This window comes from Mirounga leonina, unplaced genomic scaffold (genome assembly GCF_011800145.1).
Source record: "Mirounga leonina isolate KUSES-001 unplaced genomic scaffold, KU_Mleo_1.0 Mir_178, whole genome shotgun sequence".
In the NCBI taxonomy this organism is placed as follows: domain Eukaryota; kingdom Metazoa; phylum Chordata; class Mammalia; order Carnivora; family Phocidae; genus Mirounga; species Mirounga leonina.
Window position 1 is genome coordinate 6,416,852 of NW_023270464.1, and position 23,884 is coordinate 6,440,735.

The 23,884-nt window shown below is 45.6% G+C and overlaps 1 protein-coding gene across 1 annotated transcript in view; it reads right to left on the minus strand.

Moving 5' to 3' along the window:
• The window catches only part of LOC118022967 (neuronal acetylcholine receptor subunit alpha-7), a 129,933-nt gene that overhangs the window by 49,875 nt on the left and 56,174 nt on the right, over window positions 1-23,884 (minus strand). The window contains exons 3-4 of the mRNA XM_035023960.1: window positions 21,074-21,118; window positions 9,503-9,612 (exon numbers count right to left, since the gene is read on the minus strand). Of these exons, the coding sequence (XP_034879851.1) occupies window positions 9,503-9,612; window positions 21,074-21,118 (155 nt within the window). The remainder of the gene's footprint in view (window positions 1-9,502; window positions 9,613-21,073; window positions 21,119-23,884) is intronic.

A 23,884-nucleotide genomic window follows, 5' to 3' on the forward strand; every position in this document is an offset into this window, starting at 1 on the left:
ATCACCATACATTACATCATTAGTTTTTGATGTAGCGTTCCACGATTCATTGTTTGTGTGTAACACCCAGTGCTCTGTTCAGTACGTGCCCTCTTTAACACCCATCACCAGGCTAACCCATCCTCCCACCACCCTCCCCTCTAGAACCCTCAGTTTGTTCTTCAGAGTCCATCATCTCTCATGGTTCGTCTCCCCCTCCGATTTCCCCCCCTTCATTCTTCCCCTCCTGCTATCTTCTTCTTCTTTTTTTTTTTTTAACATATAATGTATTATTTGCTTCAGAGGTACAGATCTGTGATTCAACAGTCTTGCACAATTCACAGCGCTCACCATAGCACATATCCTCCCCAGTGTCTATCACCCAGCCACCCCATACCTCTCACCACCCCCACCACTCCAGCAACCCTCAGTTTGTTTCCTGAGATTAAGAATTCCTCATATCAGTGGGGTCATATGATACATGTCTTTCTCTGATTGACTCCTATGTCTTAATCTAACTGTTCTCTCTAGGTAGCCACTGTCCCAAAGTGAGGAGACCACATAAATTATTGTCTAAACTGAGTTACTTTTTAAAGTGAAAGGGGCATTATTTAATAACTGCGCCAGGACAGTAGGCTGAACACAGAACTGTCCCAGACTCCCAGGTAAAAAGGTCTGGTACAGCCACCCTCCCACAAACAAGTACTCCCCTCCTCCCTCTGGATGAGGATCTCCCTCTTCCAGATCTTTCTAATATGTCAGATCCCTGACACACCATTTCTCCTCCAAAAGATGATCTTTTGAGCCCTTGTCATACCCATGAAGAAGGTGTCAAGCCTTGGGAAAATCAAAAGGGTTTGGAGTCAAGGCTGTGGTTCTGTGTGAACAGGCCGTTTAATCTCAGAAACAGCTGAACTGGGGATAGTAATTTCATGAAAACAAATTAGAGGAGACCACCCAGGGTAAAGTGATTTTTTTACTGATTACAAGTGCCTTCAGGGCATTGAATGTGTGTCCTTTTAGAAGCACAGCATTTCACACATAGTAGGTCCTCAGGAAATTCTCCTAAGCTGAACTGACAGCATCAGCCACCTCAGATCTGGGCACTGGCCCACAAGTAAAGTCCTGGTTCCTCCAGGTTTTCATACACCCCATGGGGCACATTCAGCTAGGGCCCCACACTCCGTAGATGAGGTTGTGAGGGCTTGCTGGGGAGGACCAGTTTCTCTCTCATGCATCTCTTCCTGTGAATCACAAACCCCTATATGCACCTCCATGCAGGCAGCCTTGAGCACAGCCCTGGGCGAGGAGTGGGGGAGCAGTGGAAATTTGCAGGAACCCCCACAACAGTCTGAGGAGGGCAGGAAAGGGCTGACCTTGGCCCCTGTCACTGTGCTACTTGCCCCGCCCCTCCCTCAGGCAGCTCATGATGATGATTGAACTTCCCATCGAATTCCTGTCTCACGTATTTATTACACAGACCCTTATAATCATGTTGGCTCTGTGTCCGATGTCACTAAGATCAATAAGCTCATCTCCAAAAGCCATGCTCTTGGACTCAATCAGTCTTGCAGGCCCTCAGGGTGCAGGGAGGGGGCAGGTGCTCAGTGGACTGGCCCTGAGCCACAAGCAGAAAGACTGTTTGCCTGGGCCATCTGGATGCAAAGCCCTCCCTAGAAAACTCTGCTCCCTGTAGCACATGGCCCTCTGTTTGAAATTCTGCTCAAACCCTTGCGCAGTGGTTTGCATTTTGTCATCCCACTCTGGCTGGCAAGGGATTTGGTGAAAGAAAAGTTGGATGTCAGATGCACTGAAACTGGGAAAAGACAGACTCACCTTTTCAGAATAAAAGACAAAAGAGAGTCCCAGAGAAGGTCTAAAAGTAGAGTCAACTTAGAGGGAGGGAGAGAGGAATTATTTTGCTTTGTAGAAAAAAAAAGGAACTCTAAAAGTATGACCAGAGGCAGGCCAGCCTGAGGTACATCAGACTCGAGTTGGGCACACCCTGCTGGGGGACTTTGGGCAAGTGGCTGAACCTCCTGAGCACCAGTTTCCTGTCCTGAGAAATGTGGATGCTGAAGACTGACTTTGGAGTCATCCAGCCCTTTGCAGAGAGAGTGGAACCAGGCAGAGGTGCTAAAGGTCCAGTAGGGACAGTCTATGATGTCCAGTGCAGACAGGCTGGCCTCTGAGTCAGCTTGAGGCAGACAAGTATCTGGGTTGACAGTGGCTGAATGACGACATGTGTTCACGTGACACCCCCCCCCCCCCCCCCCCCCCCCCCCCCCCCCCCCAGCAACATGACCAAGAAGCTAGAGGAAATAACAGAAGCAAAACACATCCACTGCCATTGGCTGGGAGCAGTATACAAGCAGAGACCAGGTAACTTCTGGCCAAAACAACCATTGGATGGGAATCAGTTGATAGCAGAAGGAGAATACGAATAAGTATTTTGACAATTGTTCAGAGCAAGAAAGAGATGAAATTCTACAAAAAGGATGAGAGCCTCTCCCATCTCACTCATGATAAAAGCCAAGACCTCCAACACTTGGGCCACATCCTGCCGTGTCTCTGACCTTCTCCACCCATGCACTCCAGCCACACAACCACCTCGTGTTCCTGGACAGACCCAGATGACATGTTCCTGCCTTGGGGTAATCAAAAAAGATAAATTTTCTCAAAGATAAAAGCATGATACTTGCACAAAATATAAAATGAACATGTGTCAAAGTTTTTACTTATGTCATTAATTAACAAGGGAAAGAGGCAAGGTGTCAAAAACCAATTCCAAGGAGCATCCAAAAAGTGGACACATACAAAGGCAATCAGGAGTGCGGATCAGATCAGTTAACAGAGGAATCAGTCCATCAGACAAAATCCATTTGCTTCTCTATGCACTGAAGTCATTTGCATTACTATCGGTTTCCTAGAACATACAGAGTTGAAAAGTAGTTCAAAGACCATGACAGAGTTTGAGATAGTTTCTGCTAACCTGGAAGGTGCATGTGACCACACAGAGCAGGCCGTAGGCCCCCTGGTCATCTTTCCCTTGTCTGTTTTGTTCTCACATTTCAAGGCTTTTCACAACCTTTCCTGATAGGCCTTATTCTTTCCATCAAGAATGTTCACCTCCCTGATGTCATATGACATGTTTCCCCTCCTTCTGGACCTTCTGTTGGCCTCACATCCTACCCATGGCTCTACCACTCCCTATGTGCTCTCCCTGCTTTCTTTTTCTTGGATCCCCTATAATCTGGCGTGTGTGCTCCCCTCTTCTCTCTCTCCCTTTCTCTAGAGAGTAGGGATTTCTGTCTGGCTTGATTGCTGCTGTGTCCTCAGATCCTAGGACAGTTTGTGATAACAGCACAAAAGCCTTCACTAAATATTGGTTCAGTGAATGAACAAATTAAAAACAAATATCAAAGGCACAGGGGTAAGAAAGAGGAGGTTTGGGCAGACAGTTCAGAGGATAGCTTTAGAGATGCACACATGGATTGGCCAGTTCCGCTCACTTCTTGAAAACAGATGACTGCTCCAACCTCTTCCTATCATACCTTGTGAGAAACAGCCTCCCTCCAGATTAGGTCTGAATGTTTGATAATGCAGATAATGCTGTAACAGCACATCCTAAAACCTCGTTCCCTGGGAGGTCCAAAGCTGCAAAATTACCTTTGCTCAAATGGAGATTCCTGCTGTATCCAAGAGCTGCTACTGATGTCCTTTCAGTGATGGCCTCCTGCCCCCAGGCCCACCGCCACACCAGCCATGACTGCATTATGGGCCCTTGAGCACCAACCCATTAACCTTCTCCAAGAGACATTAACAGTGACAACATTGAATAAGAGATCCGTTCCCTAAGATCCCATTCCATATGTGGACTAATGTGAAACCGTAACACATGAAGCCCACAGTAGGGCTATGGCCACTCAAGGATGTTGGTCCCAGCTCTTCTCTGTTACCTTTGCTACCTGCCTGTCTCCTCTCTGCTTTGACTGAGAAACCCACCTAGTCCTTATCATGCTCTCCTTTCTACTTGCATCATTGCCGCCTCCCCCATCAGGAGGAGGAACTGGATTGGAACTTCAATCAGGCCAAGGTGACAACAACTGAAACTTGAGTGTGAAACTCTTCTGCGCTGTAGCTGACCATGCCGACAGCTGTCCTCCCCAGGCCCAAGGCCCTGACAGCTGCCTATTCCAGGTATCAGCAGCCCGGCTTGAGGCTCTGGCCACCAGCGCACATTTGGTCTGTGCATGGGGAAGGCAAGCAGAGGTGGCGTCAGGGAGCTGACATTCCTGGAAGCAGCTGTCAACCTATGACAGACAGAAGGCAGTTGGCGATAAACACCCCAGAGGTCTCCAGTGGGAATGGGCCCCACTGCCCAGAGCAATAGCTTGCTTTTTAATGCATCCTATATTGGCTTTCCTCCTTTCTCTGTCTTGCTTCCTCTCTCAAATAAACCATGTGCTGAAATATTTGTCATAGGTTGACTTCCGGGGGGGAACCAAAGACACTTGGAAAGGAAATAAATTCTATTTCACTGGTGACTCACTGATCAGCACACAATTACTGGCCCTCATCGGCTGGATCACACTGCACCCAGGCATGTCCTGCACACATCACCCTTTCCCCAGGCTCTGCTATCAGGTACAGGGTCATGGGAATATGTGACAGGAAGAGGGTTATAGTCAGGGGGCTGTAGTCTCAGAACCAGACATGAGCCTGCAGACATGCAAATGCAATTTTGCACAGGCTGTAAGAAAGAGATGGCTGACACGTCACACTGTCCTAAAAATACAGAGCTAACAAAAACATCTTCAAATACATTCGTTAACAAAGATTCCACTATTATGACTGACTGAGCAGCTCAAGGATGGAGAAGCCCAGAGAGGCTGTGGCAGTTGCCTGTGGTTGCAGGGAAGGCGAAGCTGTCACTGCGGTTCAGGCTTTCTTCTGCAAGCCGACCACTGATAAGTGACGCCTTTCATTCCATCCGAATGGGAAAATCACGGAAAGCTATCCACAACTAATACTCACTTTGAGCAAGACTGTGTTCAGAAAAATCCTTGAACTGCAAGCTTTAAGTAAAGCAGAATAAAGCAACCAAGAAACTACTGGGATCAGCATCCGGCAGGGATGCTTTTATCAGCGCCGGTCCTCTCCTCTGAGCCACCCAGCCAGCTGGCTGGCTGCACTGTAACTTGTTCACCATCCATCAGGGAAATAAAGCAGCCCATCCCAGAAATAATGCAGAGATGGCTGTTTTGCAGTGACCCAGCCTTGTCAAAGCACAAAAAATGCATCATATCCCCAAAACCATTAGTGGCTCACACTTGGACTCCACTATCAAACCAGAATAGAGCAAGAAATGTGATGGACATGTTTGTGATGCTTCCCCTAACCTGAATCAATGCCCCTTTCAAAGCCGTGGCTTACACAGAATGATGGCATGCCCCCCTCCTTAAGGAAAAGCTCCCCCCTGCAAATACAACATGTTAATGAACCATTACACAAGCCCACTGAGAGAACATACCATTTGGAGTGCCTGGAAGCTGGCAGAAAGTATTAAGCTCAACATCTCTCAAAATCCCCAATAACAGAATATTAGAAGGTCAGGATCCTATTAAATTCAAGTCTGTTTTTGCTACTTCCTGTGTCAATTTTTTGCCCTCTCACAGGTTCATATTTTCCAGCTTGCCAATATGATTTCTTTCCTTTCTTCTCTTGCTGTTCTTAGCAGCACCCACGTCACATGGATCCATCCTCTTCCCACCTCCTCTTATTCCTGCGTCCCCCCTTCCTCCTTCCATCCTGTCTGTGCACAAATATTTATTAAGCACTCTCTAGACCCCCAGAGAGATGGCAGACCCCATGTGCTATGGGGGACAGGGACCCCTTTCTGCGACAGAGCATGACAGAGACACACACCAGGGACTCAGTGGGATAGGGTGTCAAGCTGAAGCCCACAGGATGACAGAAGGGTGAATATTCCATGTCAAGAGGGGAGCTCATGAAGATGTCTTGTAGTGGAAAAGAGTCCAGACACACCATGGAACTGAAAGACAAACTTCTAGCTGGGGAGCAGCAGGTGTAAGAGGCAGCTGTAGGGGGTGGGCCCGGCCACTCCCACCTGCTGGCCAGGCCTTGTGACTTGTGTCCATACAGCAGAGGTAAGCCAGTGAATGGAGTCAGGGGATAAGGGGATCACTTTTTGTTTGGAAACTCTCTCTGCTTGCCTCCTTGTGCTCTCTCTCTCCCTCCTACAGGTCCCTCCAGGGTGCACGTAACTGAGTGCTCCTTCATTACAAATGTCTGTTTTGGTCTTTCATCCCCTCCCCCCACAACACTCTAATCTGGCCTTCCTGCTTCACCACTCCTCTTCCACAGAGCATACCTTTGTCTTCCTTTCCCTCCCTCCCTGTGTGCCCTGGAGAGGTGAGATTGACTTCTGCTCCCCTGATCCAGGCTGAGCCCCTGCCTATTCTGCCCAACAGAGTGTAGTGAAGGGTCCGTTCTGGGGTTTTTAGGATCAGTCCCTACAGAGCCTGGTGGCCCTCATTTCCTTCTTCTCTGAGCACCCCCTGCCACCACCCCGGGGGACGCCTGTGCCAAGTGGAAAGGCTTTTAGAGGGAGCTGAAGTAGCAGAGGTGACAGCCTCAGCTGAGCTCCCACCAGCAGCTGCCACCACCACCAGCCGTGGCGTTAAGACCCTCCACATTCCAGCTTGTCTGAGCCCCAGCTCCCTGCTTTCTGCCAAAAGCTCACACGCACAGACAGGCAGCCACATGGATCCAGTCGGTCCACAGCCTGGTGAGAAGTAATATGCATACATTTTTTTTTTAAGACACTAAGTTCAGGGTAGTCTGTCAAGCAGCAAAAGATAAATGACACTGTGTCTATGATGCCTTAAAATACATTCTGTCACCTGCTTATGCCACACCATGTTCGCGTGGACATGCAAGCCATACACTTAACAGTTACTTCAGAAAGGAGGTTCGACATCCCATTTCTCAGAAAAACTGAAGCAGAAGAGGAGGCAGCCTCGACAGATTCCGTGATAGAAGCTAGCGGATGTGGCCAACAGGGAGATGGGGAAAAGAGGGAAGAAAAAGATAGTTACTTAGAGCTCAAGGGGAAACATGAGAGGGGTTCTGGGACCGTCAGCTGGGTCACACATGTGGGGCGTAGCATTATTTCTAGGGGCCTGCTCCCTGGGGACAGCAGGTGGAGACTGTACCTTTGTTCCTTGAAATTCAGTTTATATAGAATTCTTGGTAACTCTTCATGAGCCAGAACATTAGAATCATCAAACATTTTATTTATTAGAGTTTGAGGTCCTGCATATAAGACACAAGAACCATCTCTATAGCCTTATTAGGATTCTACCATATTATAATATTTATTCTTGACTTCAAATGAAAAAGAACTAAGTTAGGCACAATGCAAAACCCTTACTGACATTTCCTTCTGAATTGTCCTACCATCTTACTCTGAGCAGAAATCCTCATTACCGTGCCTGTAAATGCACAACTGTCATTTGGTCTTTGCCAAGTACCACACTAAGCGTGCGAGGTACATCCATAGAGTGATCCCTTCCAAACTCTGTGAAGCTGGCATCTCCCCCGTTCTGCAAAGCAGGAGTCCAGGACTTAACTGCTCAGTTATACACATAGTAAATATTACAGCTAAGATTCACAACCCCGACTTCTCCAATCCTGACTCGTTGCCCTTAAGTAGTCAACTGCAATGGCCCTGTTAGGGGCTGAATTGTGTTCCCCCCAAAATTCACACGTGGAAGTCCAAGTTCATATGTTGAAGTACCTCAGTATGTGACTGTATTTGGAAAGAGTCTTTAAGGAAGTAGCTAAGTTAAAATGAGGTCTTTAGAGTGGGCCCTAATCCAATACGACAGTTGTCCTCACAAGAAGAGATTAGAGAGCACAGACAGGCACAGAGAGAGGACCATGTGAAGACACAGGGAGAAGGTGGACATCTACAAGTTACAGGAGAGGAGCCTCAGAAGAAGCCAAACCTGCCAACACCTTAATCTTGGACTTCCAGCCTCCAGAAGAAAATACATTTCTGTGAGAAAACAAATTTTTGTTGTTTCAGTCATTCATTCTGTGGTATTTTATTATGGCAGTGCTGGGACACTGATGACCCAAAGATGAGCCATGGGGTTTCATGGGCTTCACCTACTCAGTAGGGGACCACTTACTCTGATTTTAGACACGTTGCAAAACTCAGGTGTCAGAAGCTGAAGAGCGGCAGCAAATCAGGAGGGAATAATATTCTTCTAGAAACAGGCCCAATGATTCAAATGAAATGTAACAGCCAGCAAATTAAATTAATAGCTGATACAAGATAAAGAATCACCCAGCCTCCTAGAAGCAGTCAGTATAGGACAAACATGTCAGCTGGTCCCAGAATCACTCTGTGAAAACCACGGGCAGTGGCCAATGGTCACGCTGTTTCCTAAGTCAGGAAGGCATGGGGCTTCCTTCTCTTCTAGGTAAGACCAAAGGCAGCAGTCACCACTAGGAAATATCTTTTATATTAAACTCGTTATCATACTCTGGACCCTATGGGCCAGAGGTGCTCTGGATCCCAATTTTGATTATGTAGGTTAGCCAAAAATTTTAGTGCTTCTAGAAATTTACCTTGCCTGAATACTTGCCTTTTGGGCATCTGGTCTACAAATCAGACTGTCCTGGATTACTGATGTATCCCTCATTTCCTGACCTCAGAAGCAGGACTATTAGAATATGACTGTTATGTGCCTTCTGTCACATACTCGACCCGCGTCACAAGCTTCCAAGCTCAGCTAGAGGTGACAATCCTCATGCACGCAGGTACTGGCAGCAGGGCTCTCCCAATGCACATTGGGGAATGCATCAAATGAGGAGCTGGGTCCAAACAGTGGATTCCAGTCATGCATGCCATAGGCCAGCAACTTATGCTGTGACCATAACTGCTGCCATTCAGGTGCAAAGGTACTTCCACATGCAAAAATGCCTCAGTGCCAATATGCACAAAAGTATATGTGTACCAGGCGCCTGGGTGGCTCAGTCCTTAAGCGTCTGCCTTCGGCTCAGGTCATGATCCCAGGGTCCTGGGATCGAGTCCCCCATCCGGTTCCCTGCTCAGCGGGAAGCCTGCTTCTCCCTCTCCCACTCCCCCTGCTTGTGTTCCCTCTCTCGCTGTGTCTCTCTCTGTCAAATAAATAAATAAAATCTTAAAAAAAAAAAAAAAGTATATGTGTACCTATAACGCACAGCCCTGTGGACATGGTCATCGTGGGGAGAGTGCTAAGTAATGCAAGCCTGCATGCCAAGGCAGAGAACATGGGAGAAGGGGACAGAAGGCTTCTCAAAGGCCTGGCCATTCATGAAGCATCATGGGCAGCAAGGATCCCAAATTACAGATAATGTGTCTGGCGTTTCTATAAAATATGCAAATATGCTTGGTTGTTACGTGTATGCAAGAATAAAATCATTTTTCCTTTTTGTCCAATGTGCTTACCTGTTATAGAGAAGAATGTCTGGCTTCCAAATCAGGCCATCTGGGAAACGAACAGTCTTCACGCCCGGATATTCTGACACATTCCATTGTAAATAGTGATCTGTCCAGGACTGAGACAATGACATTAACAGCTCTTTGTTTCCCTGCCTACTAGTATTTCTTCTACAAGATCATTAGACACATTCAAAGCCAAAATGAGATCCAGATACTTATTTACATAATTGAATTGTTATCTACAAAATATAAGCTGGGAATTAAATAATCTCTTCCAAAATGACCGTGAATAGCATAAAAGATCACATTTAAGATCCTGCTGTCACCATGACCACATTCAGACGGTAGCATTAAAGTTAATTCCGGTCCACTGCATGCCCCCAAGCCTTCCCCTCCCACGGCAGATGGGGTTTTTCTAGCCAAATGAATGACTGTTTTGCTTTCAAAGTTCTCCACTGAAAGGACACTTGGGAAAAATAAATTCACTTATTTCAACTGAAATATGAACTAAGCTGGAAAAAAAAGGAGAATATTTATTTCCATGAAACAATCTTGTGCAGCTGCTGGGGAACCTCTCAGAACCTTCGAAGGAGGGGTGTGTTTTTGGACTGGAATTCATATTTTCATGCAGGAATAGCGCTTCTGATGCCACAACCCAAAAATGCTAACACTCAGCCTTGGTGGTCAAACACTGAATCAAGACAAGGGTGCAGATGAGGACTCAGGACATAGCCATAAACACACCAGAACAGGTGCATTTCCTCGGGGCCAGGCCTTAAGTTGGTTTTTGAGTGACTTCTGCCAGAGGAAGGCCCATGCCTGGGGTCCCTTGTCCCAAGACCACACAGCCCAGCCCTACCTGGGGTCCACTAGCTCTATAAAGACTGGTCAGGTAGGATCTCACCGGCAGCTGCTATACAAACAGCACCACCAAGCCAGGGTTGCAGAGCTGGCCCATTTGGACTTAGCTATATATGTGCCATAATCAGGGCAGACCCCAGTAAAGGCCCATCCTGTATCCAGTCTCCCTGGGGCCACCCGTACTCTGGAGCTCAGACCTTCTTAGACTTAGAAAGGTATGTGATGCAACACTTCCAGCTGGGACCAAGACAACTCCCCATAATCAAACATATCGCTACTTCTGCAGCAAAACATGCATACTGATACTAAGTCAGAAAAATAAGTGCCTCCCCTGCATATCTATTTCAGTTTGATTTTTAAACTCCATGAGCCTGATGCAAAGTTACCAAAACAACATCAAGGGGGACAAAAGCCCTTTAATTTTCAAAGCTGTTGAGATTTGGGAATTGCAGCCAAGTGGTAGTGGATCCCAGAGCATGTCCCAGAGATCCCACCATCCTCTAGAGAGGACAGGCAAGTATCCAGAAAGGCTGTCCCATTCTGGGACCATCTGAAGTCAGACAAGAGGGATTAACCAGATGAGTGATGTCACTTTAAAGCCATGAGCCTCTGAGAATGAGGATTTGTCAATGTATAATGTGCTGGAGAGAAAGCCACCCCACTGATATTTCTAACTGATGTTGGTGGTTGGTGGAGGGAAGGGGAGGGGAAAAAAGGAGAGGGGAAGGACAGTTCCCAGAGGGCCAGTCTGTTGAAGCTGGTTTGCAGGAATGCCTGGGCATCAACCAAACTGTGTTTGCTCCAGCCTGCTCTGTCTCTGCACCATTGGCCCAGAGCTCCATTCTTTTTCCTCCTTTGTCCTGGGGATGACCCCTTCCATACCCAACACCTGTGATTTCCTTACTAGGATCTCATCTTACCCTGGGATGCTTCTCCGGGTTGGTGACTATCACAGAGCCTGTCACTGTCATTGTCACCACCATGCTAATCAGGGTCATAGGGCTCCCAGAATGACGGTGAGCATGGTAGGCAAATGCCCATCTCCCCCGTCTACAGAAATGATGGGCAGAGCAGGGAGGGAAGGCAGGGAGCGGAAGTGCTTGATGGGTGAAACCTCAGCCTCTTCTGATGGCACCACGTGTGAGCTGTAGGATGCCTCCCCAGCCATCTCCCCCTACCTGACTCACTCATGATCTTAGCTGCACGTGTCCCATGGGCATGTATCCTGACCATTTTCTTTGCTCCGTGTCGTGTGTACACCTCTCTTGCCAAGATCCAGGAATGCCAGCATGACAACTACTCATATTTACAAGAGGAGACTGGGGCACAGAGAAGCAACATCCTTTCAGTCAGTCACTGGGTCAGGACTCAGGACTGCATTATTTGACTTCAAGAAGAGTGATCAGTAGGCTCTACCATGGCTGATTCTTCCAATCCCATCTCTCTGCACTGACAGACTTCCCACCACAAGGAAGTGGGCTGTTCATCATCCCAGAAGATGCCTTGCATCTGCTCACTTGAAAGCCATGCTGGGTCTCCCCAACCCACAGGACAGAAAAGGTGGGCTGCAGAGAGAGGTGGAAATCAGGCAGACCCGGGTTTTCACCAAGGCTGTGGCAGAGCCAGGTGTGTGAGCTCAAGCAGGTTGTTAAACAAAAAAACACAGGCCCCAAATTACTTAGGCCAAGTCACCAAACTTGGGCTTAATACTTACCTGCAGTTTCAATCACCCCCAGAATTGTAAGCTTTAAAGGGTCAGTCAGGACTCTTCTGATCAGCATCAATGAGGTCAACTGTCACAAGGCCCTCTTCATCACATGAGGTGATCTGCTTAATAAGGCCCCCTGCTCTTCCCCCTAAGGGAAGGTGGCCTTGCCTGAAACAATCCTTTCTTTTCTCTTGCTTATAACTTTCTTGCCCTGCCCTCCATCCTATAAAAACTTTCCATTTTGTACAACTCCTGGGAGTTCCTCTCTACTTGCTGGATGGGATGTTGCCCGACTCATGAATCAATCATTTAATAAAGCCAATTAGATCTTCAAGCTTACTCAGTTGCATTTTGTTTTTTCACAAGGTAAACCCCCTCTCTGAGCTGTGGCTTCCTCACAGGGCAGGGTGGTGCTGTAAGGATGAAATGTGTACAGCAGCAAGTCAGTCACGTGGCCCTGGTAGGCATGTGACAAATGATGGCTTAAAAAAAAAAAAAAAAGAAAGAAAGAAAGAAAGAAAAAGAAAAAGAGGGATTCCTCCATCTCACAAGATACTACAGGACAGGAGAGCTGTAATAAGCAGGCTTTAGCCAAAGGTACAGAAGCACCATCAACTGGGCACAGGGAGCCCTGGGAGCGGGATCAGGGCACAGGGAGCCCTGGGAGCGGGATCAGAGCCCAGGACCCCACAGGTTTCCATGAACATTTCTGAAGAATGAATATGTAAAAGGGCTTGTAAACAATCACGTTCCAGAAAGAGGTTTTCTATCCTCTCAAAGCACTCACTCCCCACTCAGATAGTAGGTCCCTGGAAGGCAGAGGTCCTGCAACAAATCTTCCTACAGACAGAGCCTGGCACATCGGGTACCTGATAATAAGTGTCAACCTAGAAACGAGGCCCACTTTCTTCATCTGAGAGCAAAACAGTTGACTAGAAGACTTTTCAAAACACATATGTATGGAGATTTCCCACGCCAAGTACATGCTGTCTTTCACACCAACAACCAGTTCTCTGATTCTCTGGGCAGGAACTGGGTGTCCAGTCATTCAGTTCTATCCTGATCCTCTCTACCTGAAGTTAGTCTCAGATCAATACTCCCAGATCATCTGGAAGAGTCTTTGCTTTTCCTTCGCTTCCTATTTCTGTGGGATCCCCTCTCATTAAATCTTCAAGATATGATTATGTAGGGTTGTTACAGGGACATACAAGGAAGGAGGGGGTCCTGGATGTGAAACACACCACAGGAACCCCAATTCTTCCATGCGTCTGAGAACTGGTTTCATTAGCACCTACCTTGAGCCCATAGGAAACAAGTGTGTATGCATGCACGTGCACAGAAATATCTATAGCAGGAGAGTGAGAGAGAAGAAAGAGAACATTTTCTTTTTTTAAAAAAAAAAGTACATATGGTATAATACAAAACATAATTGGTCTGTCCCAGGTTCTTGGCACAGTGTTTCTAAAACCTTGGGAATTCCCTAAGGATAGGAGTGTCTCTTGTTATTCAGAGTTCCTTCTGAGCCCACCACAGGTTTCTAATGAGGTGAGGTGACTTAAGGTGGGACCCCCTAGATCACCTCAGGTTGCCAGCATGCAGCTGGTCATCAGAAAGACCAAGCTTTGACTAGTGGGTGGGAACTTTCAGCCCCTCCCAACCTTAATATCCAGGCAGAGGAGAGAGAATGGAGACTGGGTTATAAAAACTCTTGAACAACAAGGTTCAGAGAGCTTCCAGATTGGTGAACAGGTGCCAGGACAGTAACTAGCCCACAGAAGGCAGAAAAGCTCTGTGCCTCCCCCACACCTTGCCTTATGCCTCTCTTCCATTCACTTGTTCCTGACCAGTATTCTTTATAATAAATCAGTAAATATAAGTGTTTTCCTGAGCTGCATAAGCTGTTCTGAATTTGAACCCAGCTGGACGGGAGTGTGGGTAGCCTGGACACCCCCTTTGCAGGTGGCACCCGATTTGGGGGCAGTCTTGTGGGATTGAGTCCTTAACTTGTAGGATCTGATGCTAACTCCAGGTAGAGAGGATCAGAATAGAACTGAAAGGGTGGACACCCAGTTTGTGTCCAGAGAATGAGAGAATTGGTTGTTGGTGTGAAAGAGCATGTACTTGGTGTCAGAAAACTCCATACATATGTGTTTTGAAAATTTTTCTAGTCAACTATTTTGATTTCAGATGAAGAAAGTGGGCCTCCTCCTTCCTCCTGTCCCTGACAATTCTTTTCTGTCAGTATGACATAATGATTGAAATCATCATTAACTATGGGTTGTTATGAGGGCCCTAAGCAAGCCACTGGCCAGCTTGTGTATGAATGTAACATGCGGTATTTCTATGTATCAGAGATGAAGTGGTAGAAAATGCAGATTAAAAAGGTAAACATTTTAGAAATAAACATGGTTTACAACCTAACATTCTACAATGTGAATACTATTCATTCCATAATTAGAATCAGGAAGTAGAAAATAGAGAACATAAGAAGGATGGGAAACATAGAGCCAGAAGAATGGTCAAAATTCCAAAATAAGAGAGGCCAGATTCTTTTGAAAAGCACAGGCAAATCTTTGGATGGCTCAACTGTCTCCTCAGAAACTGAAATGGTTCTTCCATTTCTTCTCATAGATTAAATCAAATTATATCTGACAGGCCTCCCAAAATGATAAAACTAATCTATAGAGAAAATACACCAACTGCTTCCTCCTAGGAATAAGAAGAGGTAAACAGAACAGCAATTTTCTCTTCCTTCAGGTTATCTAACTAACTGGGAAGTCCTACCAAATCAAGGGTAAGTGAAAGAAAGGAAAACGCAGTAACAAACTGTTAAGTCAAAAGAAAATCTAATTAATTTATTTTACTTCCCTTCCCTTCTATTCAGACTGTATAGAAAATCTCTCATTTGCAGAATATTACCTCAGAGTTTAAATACCCCTGGTAAAAGATTTTGTAGATTCAGATTTTCAGAACAGCAATTCAGCAACAGGAAGCTCTGGGAAAGAAAATTTGCTGGAGGCAATTTCCTTGATTTTCTGTCCCCTCCTGTCCATATTTCTGCCCTGGTCTTCTGCTCCCTGATCTTCACATTTAGAAGAGTCTGTGCCTTTCCTTCACTCCCTTCCATTTCTGTAAAGCAGAGATTTTTCCCACCTGTGAACTCCACTGTCCACACCACCAGCCTGCCTCCTGCCATATCTCTAGGGAGTCATTTGGTCACAATATTTTAACTTTTTTCTTAGAATGTAAATTGCACAGCCTGAGTATAAATGGCTTAAGAGAAGAAACTGGGTCTCATCAACTTCTGGGTCCCCCCTCCCATGACCCAGTTCAATGCCTTCCATAGAGCAAGTGCTCAAAAAGATTTGTTGAATAGATAAGTGAGATAAAAATGTGAGTTTTAGAACAAATGAAGTTGTACACACTACTGTAAGTGCAAGAATTAATTAGAAATAAGCTGTGCTTGAGAGAAATTTAGAAGTCTCCAGTGACATCCTCCAAAGCAAGCATGTTTATTTATGGAGCCCCTGAACTCAATGCAATAAGTAATAATCTGGTTACTATTTTCCTGGAAAGCAACACCCTTTGAAAAAAACATTTGCCAAGTCATATATGACACTGAAGATCATTTGCTTACTGTGGGAAAAGGGATGTAGGCATCACAGACCTGTCTGTGACCTAACATGCAGTGAGCATATTAGGTGTTTCTCTCTATATAAGAAAAATGTCAACTGTAGCTCTGTACCGTAGAGGACATGGGGAATGTCTGGTTTTATGTTAAAAAGTAAACATTTGCATTATCTCCCAGAATTCCCAGAGCTTCAACCTTACACTACAGTGTTCAGATGTTATTTGTAGTTGGCTCTATTTTGTATCATGATATCCCTTCCTAGGTTGAGTTTTCTGTATCATTCATTCATTCCACAAAAGGTATTCAGTGCCTACTGGGGGTAGAGTAGTGAATAAATGCAACTGGACTCCTGCCCTCCTGGTGTACACATCCCAGTTGCTGGAGGAAGACTCAGAGCCTGAGAACAAGTAAACAAAGGATAGGACAAGAGCTTCAGAAACAAAATGAAGTGAACTTATGGATACATGCTTGTGTTCCCTCAAATTGCTACGTTGAACCCTAATTCCAATGTGAGGAACACCAGAGGAGGGCCTTTACCAGGTGGTTAGATCATGTGGAAGGAGATCTCCCAAATGAGATTAGTGCCCTTATACAAAGAGGCCAATGGCTAGCTCAATCTTTCTCCACCGTGTGAGAACACAACACAAAGGCAACTCAAAAGAGGGCCCAACCATGGTGGCATCATGATCTTGGACTTCCAGCCTTCAGAACTGTGATAAATAAATATCTGCTGTGGATAATCCACCCAGTTTATGGTATTTTGTTATAGCAGCCCCAAACAAAGACACCAGGTAAGGAGAATGGCATGGGCTGGGGTAGTAGGGGAGGGTTTGAGACAGTACCCAGGGACTCAGAGAAGACCTCACTGAAAAGGTGATCTTCAGGAAGAGACTAGTAAGAAGCAAGGGATAAAGGCAAGTGGTTCTTGGGGAAAGAGCCTTCCAGGCAGGGGGAGCAAGTGCAAAGGCCCTGAGGTGGGTGTGTGCTTGGGTGATGTGTGAGGACATCAAGCAGGGCAGGGAGCACAGCAAGAAGAAGAGGGCTGGAGGGGATGTGGCAGATGCAAGGGCCAGGCAGAAAGAGTCAGAGACCACATCAAGGACTTCAGCTTGCCACTGGGTGAGACAGGAGCCCCTGGAGGACCAGAGCCAATGAGGCTTGTGGCTGAACGTTCATCTTCTCTTTTTGGGATCATACTGACTGGTATATTGAGAACAGAAATCACTAGGGGAGGTAAGGGCTGAAACATAAAGTTGGGCTAGGAATCTCCACAATAACATAGGTGAGAGATGATGCTGGTTTAGACCAGGGTGGAAGCAATGGTGTTGACATGCAGTGGTTAGAGCCCGAATCTGTTTTGAAGGTCAAACTGCCAGATCAGACGGGGGTGTGAAAGATAAGAGTTCAGCCTCATCCCTGATCTGAGCAAATGAAGACATGGAGCTACCATTTATTCCAAATGGAGACAGCTACTGTAGGGGCCAAGGTCAGGCTACCCAAAATGTTCCACTTTGTCATACTGATTTTTATTTTATTTTATTTTATTTTATTTTATTTTATTAATTTACATTCAATTACCCAACATACAGTACATCATTAGTTTTTGATGTAGTGTTCAATGTTTCATTAGTTGTGTATAACACCCAGTGCTCATCACAACACATGCCCTCCTTAATGCCCATCATACTGATTATTTTAAATAAAAGTTACTTAAAAGGGCCTGTGCAAGAAGGACCCTTGGACCCTCCTCTGTCCCCCTGAAAGCAGGAAATAAATTTCTCCCATGAAAGATACCCTCCCTGTATCAGGAGCTAAAGAGACATCCTTATCACCAGAGATAGGAAATTCAGAGCCAAGAAGGCTGTAGAAACAACCCTTGTTACTTTTTACTAATTTTCCAGCACAGTCCAAATTCCTCTCAGAATTCCTTACTAATTAAAGCTCCCAAAGTTAAGGGCTTTTGTCCTGTCAATTCCTCACAGATTTAGTGTCTCTTTTTCTGAGAAAGCTTAAAAACTATCCGCCTTGGTCATTTCTGTAGGTCTCAATATAATTATTGGGCCTCCGTGTGCATGTAATAAAACTTTGTTTGTTTCCTCCTGTTAATCTGTCTCACGTAGGGGCGCCTGGGTGGCTCAGTCAGTTAAGCGTCTACCTTCAGCTCAGGTCGTGATTCCAGGGTCCTGGGATCGAGTCCCGCATCCAGCTCCCTGCTCAGCGGGAAGCCTGCTTCTCCCTCTCCCACTCCCCCTGCTTATGTTCCCTCTCTTGTTGTGTCTCTCTCTGTCACATAAATAAATAAAATCTTTTAAAAAAAATCTGTCTCATGTAAATTCAATCTTAGTCCAACTAGAAGACCTTAAAGGGTAGAGAATTTTTCCTTCTCATCACTGTGGAGGGGGCAAGTGTGAAAGGGAAAGAAAGGGGGGTCTGGAACACACTGGGGTTAAGAGTCTGCTGGGTTCCTGCATGGGGACACCAGGGAGGAAGTTGGGTTGGTGCTGTTAGCTCCTGAATGGTGCCTTAAACCAGGATACTGGGTCCTCCAACTCCTGAAACAAGGAATGGCTGGACAGACATGAAGAGGCAGCAGAGGGAACTCAGAAGCCACGAGTGAGTTAGGAGAAAAACCTAAGGAGAGGTATCCAGACACTAAATGAAGAAGGTTTTCAGGAAGAGGGACCAATCAACTCTACCAAATGCTCCTGAGAGACCCAGTAAGATAAGGGGGGGGGGGAATCAATCCCCAGAAAAAGCAAAACAATGGTGTTCTACTCCTGGTGGGGAGTAGGGGGCTAGGGCAGGTGTTGGCAGGTAAGGGACACAAGATATCACCTGGGGTGATGGCAAATTTCTGCTTCCTGAGGGGAGTGGGACTGAGGAGCTGAAAGCATGCCTGGCAATTCACTGACCAATGCACTTAGGATCTGTGCATTGCATTGTACCTAAAATCTTTACCTTGAAAGACACCCTAGTCAAATCGCTGCAAGACACATGGGTGAAAGTGACCACTGTCCACTATTCTACTTTGAATTGAACTTAAAAAGAAGCTAGATCTATAGAAAGATGGATAGCTAGCCAAATATGGGAGAAAGTGAGAATTATAAAATGCTAATTACAGAATCTAAGAGGTGAAGATATAGACTCACCATAAATTCAACTCTTCGGTATGTTTGAAAAGAAACTGGGGAAAATTGTTATTCATAGTAAAGCATTCAGCAACCTGGGGGCTAGTGGTTTGCTCACCCCAAGCCAGGCAAGGTGAGTTTAACTGAGAATGCGTGGGAAGAGACTGGGGGCAGTCTGGGTCTGGGGAGGCACCAATTGGAGAAACATTGCTGTAAAGGTGAGGAGGAAACCAGAGTCACTGGGGAGGGTTAATGGGGACAAACTGAGGTTTGTCTGTATGCTAATGAGAACAACCTGCAGACACTATTATGATGTTAGAGTCAACAGGGATGACTGTGAAAGCAAGGTTCTCAGCAGGTACCAGGAGGGGAAACCTCCTCCCAAGAGGGAGGGCCCTTCTCTAAGGGTAGCACTGACCCTGTGCCCATGACAAAGGAGGGAAGCTACAGCAGATGTGCACAGGCTTTGAGGGTAGAATGTGCTCACTAAAGAATGTTGCTTTAAATACTGCAGGGAAATCTCTCAAAGGTTCTGCGAGGGATCTCATGTATAGCGAAGCATACTCGCGGGACACATAGCAGATGGCTTTATGTGAATCTGTTTTCTTTCCCTCAACTTCCACATGCATTCCCATTAAAACTCACCGCCCAAGAAACCCCTGGGAGTACCCCTTTCCCTATATTTACTTCTCTCATTTCTGCCTTACAAAGAAAGGCGTATTTCCCTTACCTCAACTCCTATCTTGGGACACTGGCCCAAGAAGCAAACAAAGGGTCAATTCAAAATACCAGTGTCTATGTGTTAAAACTTGGGTGACAAAAACTTTCAAAGATCAGGTGGATTTTAATTTCTTTAATTCCTTGCTTTCAACAAAATTGAATGAGAAAGTAATCAAGCTGTCAGCTGATACATCCTGATAAAACTATATTATCTTTGCCATGTCATCTGGAAGAAGTTCAAGGAATTGATTAACACTGCTGTAACAAAATATCTTTCATTATGAATGACACATTACTACATCTATTTTAAAAAATCATAGAACTGATGGTGAAATCTACATCAGTGTCTCATTTCTGATAATAAAAAAATAGTCATCTATGAATACATGAATTAATTTAAAACAAAGCCTCATCTTTGGTAGAGAGACGAATGTCACCTTGATGAATTACGTACCAATAATCATTGTAAACCTAAATCAATCTAGGAGAAAAAAAATTAACACTTATTGTCTAAAGGAATAATTTTTACGTAAATATTTATATTTAAGAGAACCAAGACAGAGTGATTAATAAAAGACCTGCAAACACAAAATTATACTACGTTAGGATAAAATTCTGTGTGAAAATTGGAATCGCGATGCTGGTACAAAGAAGACAGGGACTGTGTGAAATATCTGGCAGTTAAGGAAGGCTTTGTTTATATATTTCTTAAGTGAATGATATGGACATCAAATTATTATGGCATTCATTTAGATTCCACTTAAAATAGAGACTAACAGGGGGAAGGGGGTGGGAGAATGGGTTAGCCTGGTGGTGGGTATTGAGGAGGGCACATTCTGCATGGAGCACTGGGTGTTATGCACAAACAATGAATCATGGAACACTTCATCTAAAACTAATGATGTAATGTATGGGGATTAACATAAGAATAAAAAATATATATATAGTAAAGGAAACAAAAAAAAATAGAGACTAACAGTTTTACTTTCTAATGTCAATATTTACAATTTGCTGGAAGAGACATCATTTGCAATTCATTAAATTTAGGTGAGAATTTTAGATGTCAAGTTAAAAATCCATGAATGGAATATAGCATTTCAAAACTTTTGCAGGGGCCACTGGAGCACTAAGTGTGGAGGCCTCTGGCTTAGGCAACTCTCTAGGATTCCAATATGTGCACCCAGGGGCATGGGGAGGGAGCCAGGTGCCCCTGAGCCCTGGGGACCAGTTAGTGCAGGTTACAGACAATGCAGATGTTAATCTTATTATTTGTCTTGCATGAAGTGCTTTTAAAATGTCCCCAAATCACCCTATAGTGAAATACAAGCATGCATCTAGTCCTGCAGGATGCAGTGAGAAACACCCCAAAGCGGATGTTCTATTTCACTTACATTGGCACGTGTGCAGTGATGGAGGACTGCCTTGGCTTTTCTCAGGGGCCCCCTGCTTCCCCTGCATTTCAAGCACTGGCCTCTGGGAAGGAAGAGCAGGAAGACCCACAGCAGAGGACTGCCACTGTCTCAACTTACCATCTGCAGCCAAATGTTGGTGGTTAAAACTTGGTTCTTCTCATCCTTCAAAGAAAAAGAAAGAACCATAAATATGGTTTATATGGTTTACAAAAGAGGGAGTGATACTGTTATTCATGCAGGAATCGGGCTACTGGGACTGCTGGAGTGTGCGGAAATTAGGAGGCGCCAAGCGCTTCCAAATACCCGCAAGCAGAATTTCCCCAGAGGTAAGCACATTTATTATAGAGTACTTACAAAATATGAAGAAGTATAAAGAGGAAAATTAAGACCCCACAGCCCCACATCCAGATATGACACTTGCTAATGATTTAGCTTATTTTCCTTTGTACCCTTTACAATAATTTCTATGCTTAAGAAAATAAAATTGGGTACAAATTCCAACTTTTTTTAAAGATTTCATTTATTTATTTTTTGACAGAGAGAAAGACAGCGAGAGAGGGAACACAAGCAGGGGGAGTGGGAGAGGGAGAAGCAGGCTTCCCACTGAGCAGGGAGCCCGATGCCAATGCGGGCCTCCATCCCAGGAACCCGGGATCATGACCTGAGCCGAAGGCAGATGCTTAACGACTGAGCCACCCAGGCACCCCTCCAATTTTCTAAAGTCAAGTTTATTACCAGAATGTATACAGTTTTAAACAAATGTAAGTATCTTGTGCTTCCCTCCACCAGGAAAGGGAGTATGACCTTGCCAGCGGCCACGCTGGAGGCCAATGGCACTGCGTGGGTCACATTTCTGCCTGGTCCCTATGGATCTGCCTTTCTTTTCTCTCATCATCTATCTACCAAGAAGCATGTCTGGCCCCTGACACACACCTAAAGGTAAATTCTGTCCTAATAAGCAAACGAAGTTTCAGAAAGGTAAGATGACTCCTGAAGGAGCTATTCAAACTTGGATCTTTCTGACTCAAAGCCCCTTTCTCCACATTCCCAAACCACCTGAGAATGGGATCCAGCAGGGTGTCACGTCTGTGCTCTAACCAGAGCTTGGGATAGTGTACCAACGACAGCTTTGCCCCAGAACAGGACATCTAAAGAAAATTCTGGGGAACATCAATCCTCCCAACTGATATGCAAGCAGGGTCTTATTACTGCTGGCCAAGCCCAACATGGCCTAGCAAATGAGCAAGTTTCATGCAACAGTTCTGCTGAGATGGAGTTTTTCAGAACTCAGCCCCCAATTCCCACCTAAAGGACTCTGTAAATTGGCAAGTGTCACTCTCTTTAGGAGAAAGTATTTACTAATGCCCCCGGGCAGATGTGCCTAGAAGCTGAGACTGTGAGCTCCTCCAACAGGAATTACCTGGCCCCGTTAACTGATGGCATATACAAAAACGGACCCAATGGCAGAAAGAACATGGCATCTGCTGGGGCGTGGTCAGAGAGCTGGGATGCCAATGAGAAATAAATGCTCTTTCTCATTAAAATAAAAATGTGCTGATCATGTAAGGAGCTGGCAACGATTCTTTGATGCATCAATGCCCCTGGCTCAGCAGCTCAAATTCTGAGCAACTTTGAGAGGTGAAATTGGCAGGCAGGGAGGTATGTGAATCCCAAAGAAAGAGAGAGCTGCTTGGGAAGGGACAGGCAACACCATCCTAGTAGGGTCCCAGGTCGCAGCTGTATCCAGAAGAAGCTGTCAGTTTTGTTACAGGAAAAATACATCCTATTTTTCAAAATAAACCATGGCAGAGTCTTTTTGGTGGAAAAAGTTATGTAGCTAACACTTCTCGGTATTCTGTGCTGAGCCAATTGTCCCCGATAGAGCCATATGTTTGAACTGCACAAGTACTCTAGTTCCGGTTCAATCTCCAATATTATTTGAAAGCATCATTGAACTCTTTTAGGACATATATCCGTTGCGTCAACTTATTAAGGAGTTGTTGTTTTTAATGGACTTAAAATTAGCCAGTGTTCCATTTGGGTGGCTTTCCTTCTTTTAATTGCATCTGTGTTTTCAGCTTCTGAGAAAAAGACTTCTGTGGTTTGGGAGCTCAATTACTGCCAATCTAATTAAAAGGCTTTCTTCTTTCCAACATTCTAACTGAAACCTCATTACAGTGAAACGGGATGTCTGTGGTGTGTAGCAGCACGGGACTGAAGTGCCGGCATTTCAAACTGTAATCAACACTGAGCAGCAGCCATCCACCGCCAGAGAGCACAACGATGCCAGGTAGGGGAGCCCTCCGTTCAGACTCTGGGGGACCAGCCGCAGATCAGCAAGGAGGCTGCTGTGCGCCTTCCCAGAGCGGGTCTCTTTCTTCCGCTTTCATCCCAGGGCCACCCGCTGGCTGTGTCCCTCAGCTCTCTCAGTCTGTACAGAGACAAGATGTCCTATGTCCTTCCCACCCCTGGGTGTGGTGCCCCCTCTCCATCACACCCTGAATGTTTGTGTCCCCCCCGAAATTCACATGTTCAAACTTAACCCCCACTGTGATGGTATCTGGAGGTGGGACCTTTGGAAGGAGATTAGGTCATGAGAGCAGAGCCTCTGTGAATGGGATTGGTGCCTTATAACAGAGACCCCAGAGAACTCCCTCGCCCCTTCTGCTATGTGAGGACACAGCTGTCTATGAGCCACGAAGCAGGTTCTCACCAGACACCAGATTGGCCAGTGCACTGATCTTGGATTTCCCAGCATCCAACCTGTGAGAAATAAATGTGTGTTGCTTAAGCCACCCAGTCTGTGATATTTTTGTTATAGGAGCCCAAGATGATGAAGACAGTGCCCCACCACACATGGACCCCTACTCAGCTCCAGAAGGGGCTCTCTGCCTTCATCCAGCTGCACTGCTCAAAGAATGAAGTCTA